Raw genomic sequence first — 11,614 nt, 5'->3', positions numbered from 1 at the left:
TACCGAGAACTATGAGCCTCCTTTAAAATTTTCTCCCTCAACCCATCAATATCTGGAACACATAATCGACCTTGGTACCTAAGTACTCCTTCTCCCACTTGGGAGAAAGCCTCAACGGGCTTCTTGAGTACCGACTCTTTCAATTCAACCAATATAGGATCAAACTCTTGTTTAGATTTCACATCCTTCACAAAGGATGATTCGGACCCATTATGAACCACGAACCCACCCTTGGTGGAATCCACTAGTTGAACACCTAGCCGATCCAACCTATGTACGTCACAGATCTACTCTCTCTTTCCATCTTCTATATGAGCCACACTACCAATGGATAATCTACTAAGTGCATCCGCTACAAAATTAGCTTTGTCGGGGTGGTAAACGACACTCATGTCATAATCCTTCAAAAGTTCTAACCACCTTCTTTGTCGGAGATTCAAGTCTTTTTGACTAAACATGTATTGAAGAATTTTGTGATCGGAGTAAACATCAACATAGACCCAATACAAGTAATGTCTCCATATTTTCAAAGCAAACACGACCGCCGCTAATTCAACATCATGGGTCGGATAATTCTTCTCATAAACTTTAAGTTTCCTTGAAGATTAGGCAATCACCTTACCATGTTGCATGAGCACACATCCCAACCCCACTCTAGAGGCGTCACAATATAGCACAAACCCATCTGTACCCTCCGATAAGGTCAACACTGGAGCGGAAGTAATTCTATCTTTTAGCGCTTGGAAGCTTTTTTTTTACAATCCTTCGACCACTCAAACTTAGCTTTCTTTTGAGTCAAAGCCGTCAACGTGAAAGCAATAGAGGAAAATCCCTCCACAAACCTCCTATAGTAAATGGTAAAACCCAAAAATCTTTGAATGTCGAAAGGAGTTAGAGGTCTAGGCTAACTCTTGACTGCATACGTCTTCTTAGAATCTACCTTAATACCCTTGCTTTACACAATATGCCTGAGGAAATCTATGGATCTAAACCAAAATTCATATTTACTAAACTTTGGAAATAGTTGGTGGTCTTTTAAGTCTTGCAACACACCCTCAAATGGTTCATATTTTCATTCTCACTCCTTGAATATAACAAACTATCATCGTTAACATGTATTGTCTAAATACCCTATTCATCAAATCCATAAATGTCGCTGAGGCATTGGTTAGGCCAAATGACATCACAAGGAATTCATAATGTCCATACCTAGTTCGAAAAGCCGTATTGGGTATATCATTCCCTCTCACCCTTAGTTGGTGGTACGGCAAACGAAGGTCAATTTTCAAGAAGCAACTAGCCCCTTGTAGTTGATCAAACAAGTCACCGATTCTCGGAAAGGGATATCTATTCTTAACGGTTACTTTGTTCAATTGGAAATAGTCAATGCACATTCTAAGAGACACATCCTTCTTTCTAACAAACAACACCGGAGCACCCCATGGAGAGATACTCAGTCGGATAAAGCCATTATCTAGCAATCCTTCAATTGCCTTTTCAACTCGGCCGGAGCCATTCTATAAGGAAGAATGGAGATAGGTTGCATATTCGGTAAAAGTTCAATGCCAAATTCTATTTCCCGCTAGAGAGGAATATCGGGCAAGTTGTCGAGGAAAACTTCCGAAAACTCATTTACTACCAGAACTGACTATAGAGAAGGGGTTTCGGACTTAACATCAATCACCCTAACAAGATGGTAAATTCACCCTATGGAGATCATTTTCCTAGCTTTAAGACAAGAAACAAATGGACCTCTAGGGATAGAATTTGCCCCTACCCCCTTCCACTCTAAGATAGGCTCATTGGGAAACTGGAACTTGACCACCCGAGTCCTACAATCTATAGAAGAATAACATGCATGCAACCAATCCATACCCAAAATCATATCAAAGTCTAACATGTCTAACTCTACCAAATCCACCAAAGTAACATTATGACACAAAGAAATAGGAAAAATTCTATACTCTTTTTGCCACCATCGAGTCACCAACTGGGGTAGAGATCAAAAAAGGTTCTACTAACACTTCGGGGGATATTTCAAACTTCAAGGCCACAAAAGGGGTAACAAAGGGAAAAGTGGAGCTGGGGTCTTACAAGGCATATACATCAATATAAGAGACTTTTAAAATACCAGTCACCACATCCAGGGAGCTCTCATAGTCACCTCAGGATTGAAGAGCATAAAAGTNGAAAGGGATATCTATTCTTAACGGTTACTTTGTTCAATTGGAAATAGTCAATGCACATTCTAAGAGACACATCCTTCTTTCTAACAAACAACACCGGAGCACCCCATGGAGAGATACTCAGTCGGATAAAGCCATTATCTAGCAATCCTTCAATTGCCTTTTCAACTCGGTCGGAGCCATTCTATAAGGAAGAATGGAGATAGGTTGCATATCCGGTAAAAGTTCAATGCCAAACTCTATTTCCCGCTAGAGAGGAATATCGGGCAAGTTGTCAAGGAAAACTTCCGAAAACTCATTTACTACCAGAACCGACTATAGAGAAGGGGTTTCAGACTCAACATCAATCACCCTAACAAGATGGTAAATTCACCCTTTGGAGATCATTTTCCTAACTTTAAGACAAGAAACAAATAGACCTCTAGGGATAGAATTTGCCCCCAGCCCCTTCCACTCTAAGATAGGCTCATTGGGAAACTGGAACTTGACCACTCGAGTCCTACAATCTATAGAAGAAAAACATGCATGCAACCAATCCATACCCAAAATCATATCAAAGTCTAACATGTCTAACTCTACCAAATCCACCAAAGTAACATTATGAGACAAAGAAATAGGAAAAATTCTATACTCTTTTTGCCACCATCGAGTCACCAACCGGGGTAGAGATCAAAAAAGGTTCTACTAACACTTCGTGGGATATTTCAAACTTCAAGGCCACAAAAGGGGTAACAAAGGGAAAAGTGGAGCTAGGGTCTTACAAGGCATATACATCAATAGGACAGACTTTTAAAATACCGGTCACCACATCCAGGGAGCTCTCATAGTCACCTCAGGATTGAAGAGCATAAAAGCGGTTTTGCTTTTGAGTATTGGAGTTGAAACCCCTTGGAGGAGCTTGCTTATCTTTCCTTCCCTTAACCTTGAGCATAGGACAATCTCTCATCTTGAGGCCACTCTTCCCACAACCATAGAACCCATCTGAGCCAACTAAGAATTTGCCATCATGATTTCTACCACATTTTACACAATTAGGCCTAGCAAAATAAGAACCACAACTATTACCTCCTTGAGGTTTAGGTTAGACACCCTATTATTGTTGACCCTTGAAGTAGCACTTGAGGAGCGTTGGTTGGAGAACCTTTATTTGAACCTTGTTTGACCTTGTCCATCTAACCTAGCATTGGAGAAATTCCCATCACCTATTCTAGCTCGTTTTACCTCTCTATTCTTGTCTTGGAGTTTTTCTTCCTCCATTTGTTGAGCATACACCATGAGACGTGAGATATCCATATTATCATGAAGCATTGCTGAACGACATTCTTTTCTCACCAATCTAGACACACACGTCAAATACCTACTCATCATATCCCTTGAGTCCACCACCAAAGTTGGAGCATACATGGACAATTGGGTAAACATTACAGAATATTCTTAAAACACTCATACCTCCTTGATGAAGGTTAACAAATTCTTCCACCTTAGCTTCCCTCAACTCTCGGGGAAGAACCTATCAATAAACACTGATTTAAACACTTCCCAATCTATTGGGCCCCCTCCTACCGGCATATTATTCTTCCATTGAGTATACCATACATGAGCCACACTCTTCAATTGGTAGGCGACTAACTCCGCTTTCTCTAAAGAAGTCACCCCTATGGCATCAATTATCTTATAAACATCTTCCAAAAACTCTTTAGGATCATCTCCCACTTTGAAACCAAGAAACACGAGAGGGTTCATTCTAGTAAATCCCTCATTCTAGAAGCCACATAATTCACATTAGTGTTCATAGGAGCAATCACCTCGCTATTGTCTTGAGTTATCACAACTTGAGCCAACAATTGGATAGTAGACCAAAATTCTGCATGGGTCACATTTTCAACCACCGGATCAACCGGAGCTTGGTTAACTTGAAGAGCTTGATTACCTTGAGGAACTCCTTGATTCACATTCTCCTCCTCCACCCTTCTAGCATTAGCCCTTCGTGTATTCATTTCATGAAGACAGAAGAGAAGGGTTAAAAGAGGGATTTATAGAGCAAGACTCTGTGGCACGACTTAAGAATAATGAAAAAAGTGGCATTTCCTAAACATCTTATAGCCTCTCATTCATAAGTGTGGCGCGCTTCACACTCATGAACAATACTCTACTAGACGTGGCTTATGAGACATCATCCTAGAATCATTCTAAACTTTTTTCTTTGATTACCAAGTTTGTCACGACCTAAGGGTACCCCCTAGATGTAACATGGCACATAGGACCCCGAAAGGTACCATGTAATCCACTTGGCATATCATAACATAAGTAAAGAACAATAGAGAGTGACATCACATTTACAGTCTTAAGAAATTTTTTCATAAAAGCAAAGTGAAAGTATCAAATACGGTCACAACCTTAAAAACATAGTTCTCAAATGAAAGTACAAGAAAGGAAACTAGAAAATCATCATCCGTCCTCGAACCATGAGGAGTCACCAAAAGAAAGAAGAATACTCAATCCAAGATTTGACCAAGAAGGAGATCACCTCAAGAACAGGACCCTACACTTGTGGAAAAATGTAGAAAATATGGGTTAGTACAAAAATTGCACTAAGTATGATAGTCAAGCAAGAAATCATTGAAAATATGCTAAAAGGACATTTTGTTTGAAAACCATGCATTTTACCAAGTTTGAACTCATCATGAATACATTGGAAAACATAAGTCATACGTAGTATTTTCATGCATAAATCATCATATCATAATGGCAACATATCATAAGTACCCTCAAAGTCTACTTGTGCAATGCATATGTAAGATCCCATAATTCTACCTATACTAAGTAAAGCTTCTTGAGTAGCTATGGTCTATAAATAATATTATGTCCATATTAACATATTAGGGAATAAGCCTTAACTGACATAGACAATGTGAGCTAAACATGGAATCTGGTGTCTACCCCACACCAAAAAGGGGTTGTCCTACATGCCTAAGGTAGAACTATAATCTTAGCTTAGGTGGATCCACTAGCTAAAGACCTCTATGTGCACATAGTTTATGGGATAAGGAGAATGATTCTAGAAACCCCGACTCAACTAAGGTATAAGGTTTCCATCTCATGAGATACTTTCTTTGGGAACCCCGACTCATCTAATGTATAAGAAACTGATTTGGAAACCCTATAGAAGTTTTCAAGGGGGAAGTTGGACTCAACTATCAAATAAGCTTCCATATCATATTCATATCCACTCGGTGCTAATCATTGATTCCCATGGATTACATATTAAGTCTTAATGTAAGTGCATATTTATGGAAGGGTGTCTTGACACTCAATCCAACATAATTCATACTATAGCTCATAGATTCAAGAGGTGAGACTAGTCTTCTAACCTTAGAATCACTACATGTAACAAACCTTTCACATCATATCATATTCAGTGTACATGAAAATAATCATCCAATCGACACAATAATTAGGTCATAATCATATTCACTTTACTCTCAAAGTGATTTAAATGCATATACTTAACTCTCATAAACATACATAATTCTCATATCTTGCCCTTCAAGGACCATAAATCACATTCAATCAACATATATAGAATTACTACATTAGACATGAATGATATCATGATTCAATTGCTATTACTACTACCAACATGAATTCCTCATACTCTTCTTTCTACAATTAACCCACACTTTGAGATCCAATTTGGGAAAATAGGGGAATTCATGGGTTCTTGGAGGAATTCATCATAAATCAACAATAAATCATCAATTCAACCATAATCCATCATAAATCAACCATTAAAAACGTTTTTGGAAAGAATCCACAGGATTTAAGAAAAACCCTAACTTTGGGGAAATCGGTAGTTTTGAAATTGAATTTGGAGAGACTCCATGGATGGAGATTATCCAAAGATGAAGGACTACCAGACCTTAGTAATGATTCTCCAAATAAATTGAGTGAAATCACCTTGATTCTTCAAGCCCTAGGCACAACTTTACTCTTCTTCTTCCTTGAGTTTTTGAGAGAGAAATTTTGTGTAGAAGATGAACTTTGGGGAAAATATTTGGGTGTTTGGAAAATATGAAGTAATTGGGTGTATTTTGACTTAAAAAGACTTATATAGTACCCCTAAACTTTCACAAAATGACTCCACTTCAATTGGACCAAAATGTGAAAACCTCAAAATAACCCTCAATTTAAGTGGGCTACTAGGGACCATGAGGGGCTCCACAAGTCGTGGTCATGACCACGAACCGTGGTCCCATCCATGGTTTTGAGGTAGTAACTAGGCAGCTTGTTCCTTAAGCTCAGACGCCCAAGGCAACTTTAAAAAGGGCTCTACGAGTCGTGGTCCCTCTCGTGGGCCTTGAGGCAGTGGCTAGGCCAAGCCACCCGTAATGGCCATCCCATTAAGGTAAGACCACGACCACTCCCGAGCCATCTAAGGCTTTACGAGCCATGAAGTGGCTCGTGAGGAGGGGTAACTTTTGAGGCAGCCTAAGGAGTCTATTGCCTCCACCTCCACGAGTGGCACCATGACTCGTGGTGTCCACTACAGGTCGTGAAGACCCTCATGGGCTTGGTAGGCAGTGCCTTGGCCAAAATGGGCAGCCTTGGACCTTTCCCATTCTCCTTGGTCCTTGACCGTCTCCCTTGACGTTAACCTCACATTTAAGCCCTAGTTAGTCTACACATTTTTTGGAATGTTAAAGCCTGACCAGCCGACTGTGGATGAAATGTTGTGCTAAGATTTACTTGAGTGCCAAGACCTTTCTTAAATGACCTCCAGAAATGAGAGGTAAATTGAGGACCTCTAACTAAGATGATAGACAAAGGAACCCCATGCAACCTGACTAGCTCATTAATGTAAAACTTGGTGTAGACCTCCACCGAATCTGTAGTCTTAAGATCAAAAATATTAGTGGACTTAGTAACTCTATCTACTATCACCCAAATGCAGTTATGCTGTCTACGAGTACGAGGTAAACCTGTAAGGTAGTCCATGTTTATCACTTCCCACTTCTATGTAAGAATGTTAATCTCTTGAGTCATACTTCCTAGTTTCTGATGTTCTACCTTCACCTGTTGATAATTCGGGCACTTAGTCACGAAATCTGCTATATCCCTCTTCATGCCATTCCACAAAAAGACTTCCCGCATATCATGGTACATCTTGGTAGCACCTGGATGAATAAAATACTTAGAGTTATGGGTTTTTGTAAGGATCTACTGTCTCAACTCACCCACCTTAGAAATACATAAACGATAGCGAAGCACACCATCTCCCCGTTAGGAGAAAACGTCAACCTTCTGATGTGAACTGCACCTTTCAATTGAAGCAATATAGGATCACTGTCTTGTTTTTCCTTAACCTCCGCTACCAATGAAGATTCTGACCCATTCTAAACTATCACGCCATCATTTGATATGTTCATAAGGCAAACTCCTAAGCGAGCATGACGGTGGACATCTTTTGCTAATTCCTTCCTTTCTTCCTCAACATGTGCTACACTACCATAGATAGTCTGCTAAGAGCCTCATCTACTACATTGGCTTTACCTGGATTGTAAAAGTACATTCATGTCATAGTCTTTGAGGAATTCAAGCCATCTCCTCTGGTAAAGTTTCAACTCAATCTGTTTGAACACATACTGAAGCCTCTTATGGTCTGTGAACACATCTATGTGAACACCATACAAGTAATGTCTCCAAATTAGTAGGGAAAATACTACGGCTGAAAGCTCGAGGTCATGAGTTGGATAGTTCTTCTCATGCACCTTAAGCATCCTAGAAGCATAAGCTATAACCTTAACTCTCTGCATCAACACACAACCTAGGCCAACTCTGGATGCATCACAATAGATCACATTGCCATCTGAACCGTCTTGTAGAGTCAAAATAGGAATTTTAGTAAACCTAGTTTTTAGTTCTGAGAAGCTCTTCGCACACTCATCTGACCACTAAAACTTGACCTTTTTCAAAATAACTTGGTCAATAGAGAAGCTATGGATAAAAATACTTCTTCAAACCTTCTTAATAACCGACTAAACCCAAGAAACTTCTTATATCTGTAGGAGAGGTGGGTCTTAGCCATTGCTTCACTGCCTCTATTTTTTTAGAATCCACTCGGATCCCTTCGCTAAATACTATATGCCCAAGGAAAGCAACTGATTGTAACCAAAACTCACATTTGCTAAACTTAGCGAATAACTGGCAATCTTTTAGATATTTTAGGACAACCCTCAAATGAGTCGCATGTTCCTCCTCATTCCTAGAGTAAATGAGGATATCATCAATAAAGACGATAACTCACAAGTCCAAATATTGCTTGAACACCTTGTTCATTAAATCCATGAAAGCTGCAGGAGCATTAGTTAGTCTGAATGACATAACTACAAATTCATAATGACTATACAATGTTCTGAAGGTTGTTTTCGAGTTGCCACTATCTCTGACTCTGAGATGATGATAACCAGATCTGAGGTATATCTTCAAAAAATTACTAGCACCCTGAAGTTGGTCGAACAAGTCATCAATCTTGGGGATAGGGTACTTATCCTTGATTGTGACTTTGTTCAACTGTCGATATTCAATAAACATCTTAAGAGAACCATCTTTCCTTTTCATGAACAACACTGGTGCACCCAATGGGGAAATACTAGATCTGATGAAGCCCTTATCTAGAAGGTCTTTCAACTGCTCTTTCAATTCCTTAAGCTCAGTTGGAGCCATTCTATAAGGATGGATAGAAATAGGTTGGGTATGTGGAAGGAGATCTATTCCAAAGTCGATTTCCCTTTTGGGAGAAATTCTGTGAAGATCTACTCGTACTGACTCAAGAGTTGGGGTTTCAGAATTTGAATCCTTTACCCAAACTAGATGATAGAGATACCCTTTAGAGATCATCTTTCTGGCCTTAAGGTAGGAATGAGTCGACCCATAGACACTGAGCTACTACCCTTCTATTCGATGTTCGGTTCATTCTGAAACTGAAAATGAACGATCCTTGTTCTACCATTGACTGAGGCATAACATAAATATAACCAATCCATGCCTAGAATGATATGAAAGTCTATCATTTCTAACTCCACAAGATCTGCTGAGGTGACTCTCTGAGACATTATGACAGGGCAATTTTTGTATACCCATCTAGCTATAACTAGGTCACCAACTACAGTAGAGACTAAGAAGGGTTCTGAAAAAGTTGTTGGACTGATCCCTAAGTTCACTGCTATATATGGAGTTACAAAGGAAAGAGTATCCACTGTATCTAACAAAGCATAAACATTTAAGAACAAAGCATAAACATTTAAGTGAAAGACATGTAACGTGTAACACCCCGTTATTTGAAAGAACTAGAAATAGAAACAAATTTTTTTTTGAAATATCAAATTTTGAAAGTTTGGCAAGTTTGGCTAAGTATAAGTGTTGGGTCAACTACAATAGACCATAACGCAAAGCACAGGATTCGTTAGGTGTGCTATAAGATATTAAATGAAAGGTCTTTGAATTATCTTCCCAACTACACCGAGTTTGCTAATTTTGAGCTCATATGAGTGAGATATGCCCATTCGAAGTTGGGCTGTCTAGATAAGGAAAGTTAATCGAATTTTAAAGGGGTATTTTTGTCTTTTCATTACCCATTTAATTAAATCCATTTTTTGAAATTTATTTGGGGTCTAAACTTATTTGGTTATGTTTACACTTCACAAAATTAAGCTAGGTTTTTGGGAGAAGAGAAAAGAGGAAAAGAGAGGAGAAGAAGCAAAGAATTCATCGCGTTCTTGAAGTTTAGCTTGTGGATTTTGCCAAGGGTTAATCCCTACGAGGTATGTGAGATCACATAGGGTTGGGNTATTTGGTTATGTTTACACTTCACAAAATTAAGCTAGGTTTTTGGGAGAAGAGAAAAGAGGAAAAGAGAGGAGAAGAAGCAAAGAATTCATCGCGTTCTTGAAGTTTAGCTTGTGGATTTTGCCAAGGGTTAATCCTTACGAGGTATGTGAGATCACATAGCGTTGGGTTCGTTCACCCACGTGCCAATTATGATTTATTTCAACGTATATACGTTCTTGAAAGTAGAGTAATTGCGTTCTTGATGGATTTTGTTGAAGTTTCTATTGGGTTCTTGATTGTTATGTTCTTGAGAAGTTCTTGAGTTAGTTTCATGAGATTTGAAGTTAGTTTTGAGTTGATTCCTATATACTTTGGTTGGGTATTGGAATCTATGTGTTTGGGGAAAGAACCAATTGAATCTAGACGAATTAGGGTCAAAAAATGATCAAGAAAATCATCAAAATCTGGGGAATGGAGATGGGGAGCCACGCCACTCAAAGCGCCCCACACCAGGTTCTGAAGTTTGGGCTCTGGGGTGCCACACCACTCAGAGTGCCCCAACCCAGCTTATGCAGTTTTGACTCAGGCGCCCGGTGCCACTCAGAGCGCCAGGGTTGCCTGATATTATACGATCTCCCACTTCTTTCCATTTTTGTTTCCTTGAGTTGTACCTATGATTTCTAGTTGATTTCTGCACTCTAAGGTACGTCTAAACATAATTATATCATCCATAAACATGAATCATAACCTTGAATCCATAAATTAAAACTCAAGGAAAGTTAAGAGAGAAGTCTAGAGAGTCTTAGAGTTTTTCAAAAGTCTTTTACAAATGCTTTAAACTTGTTTTAAGACTTGAGTTATGAGTTGAGTAAAGAGTAAAGAGTAAAGTGTAAAGAGTAAAGTGTAAAGAGTAAAGTGTAAAGAGTAAAGAGGAAAGAGTGAAGTTCATTTTTTCAAAAGAGTATATATTCCCAAAGAGTAAATGTTTTCACGTTAAACAAGAAAGGAATCACCGATTCCCAAAAGAGTCTTTGAGCTAGTTTTTCAGTAAAGAGTAAATGCTTTCACAATTGAGCAAGAGAGGAAACACTGATTTCCTAGAGAGCCTTTGGGTTAGTTTTTGAGTAATTATCTCAAACCACATAAAGAGTTATGTTTTTAAACATATGAGCTAGTTATATTTTAGGAGTAGTATTGAGCACTGATATGGGGGAGAGTTTAGACAACTCCCAGCCCTCATTAACCATGTAGCCATCATGGGTAGAAAAGAGTCATACTTTTTAGATTATTTCCTTAGTGATTTTTAGCATAGAATTGTAAATCCGCTTAGTAGTTGGGTTTTATACCCATGGCAAAGTATTGGACGGCCCTGGCAGCGTAAGGAAAACCGTTCTATTATCACATAACTCTTAAGTGATGTTTATCGGTTAGAGAAACTTCCATAGAAGTATTTTGTATTCTTATATACACAGAGCTATTTGTATCTTCATATACAAATTGACTTTATATTATAGCTTTGCATACAAACTGAATTACTATTGTATTTTTCAATACACAGAGTTATTATTCATGTTTTGAAGGCTTTACTTTATACTGCATTT

General features: G+C 38.8%; 1 protein-coding gene across 1 annotated transcript; it reads right to left on the bottom strand.

Moving 5' to 3' along the window:
* Positions 1 to 3,018: 3,018 nt before the first annotated feature.
* Positions 3,019 to 3,494, bottom strand: LOC125846350 (uncharacterized). Its single transcript, XM_049525787.1, has 2 exons — positions 3,340 to 3,494; positions 3,019 to 3,223 (listed from the first exon to the last, which is right to left on the bottom strand). Exons 1-2 carry the CDS (start codon positions 3,492 to 3,494, stop codon positions 3,019 to 3,021), a joined length of 360 nt encoding a protein of 119 aa, XP_049381744.1.
* Positions 3,495 to 11,614: the final 8,120 nt, after the last annotated feature.

The sequence above is a fragment of the Solanum stenotomum genome, chromosome 1, assembly GCF_019186545.1.
Source record: "Solanum stenotomum isolate F172 chromosome 1, ASM1918654v1, whole genome shotgun sequence".
Taxonomy (NCBI): domain Eukaryota; kingdom Viridiplantae; phylum Streptophyta; class Magnoliopsida; order Solanales; family Solanaceae; genus Solanum; species Solanum stenotomum.
The sequence above is the reverse complement of the archived record's forward strand: the minus strand, read 5'-3'. Positions and strand labels throughout refer to the sequence as shown.

Excerpts from the sequence above, each read along its gene's own strand:
- LOC125846350 (XM_049525787.1), bottom strand. The coding sequence starts at position 3,494 with ATGCTTCATGATAATATGGATATCTCACGTCTCATGGTGTATGCTCAA. Across the intron at positions 3,224-3,339 it reads GATGGACAAGGTCAAACAAG|GCCTAATTGTGTAAAATGTG; the intron begins GTTCAAATAAAG and ends TTATTTTGCTAG.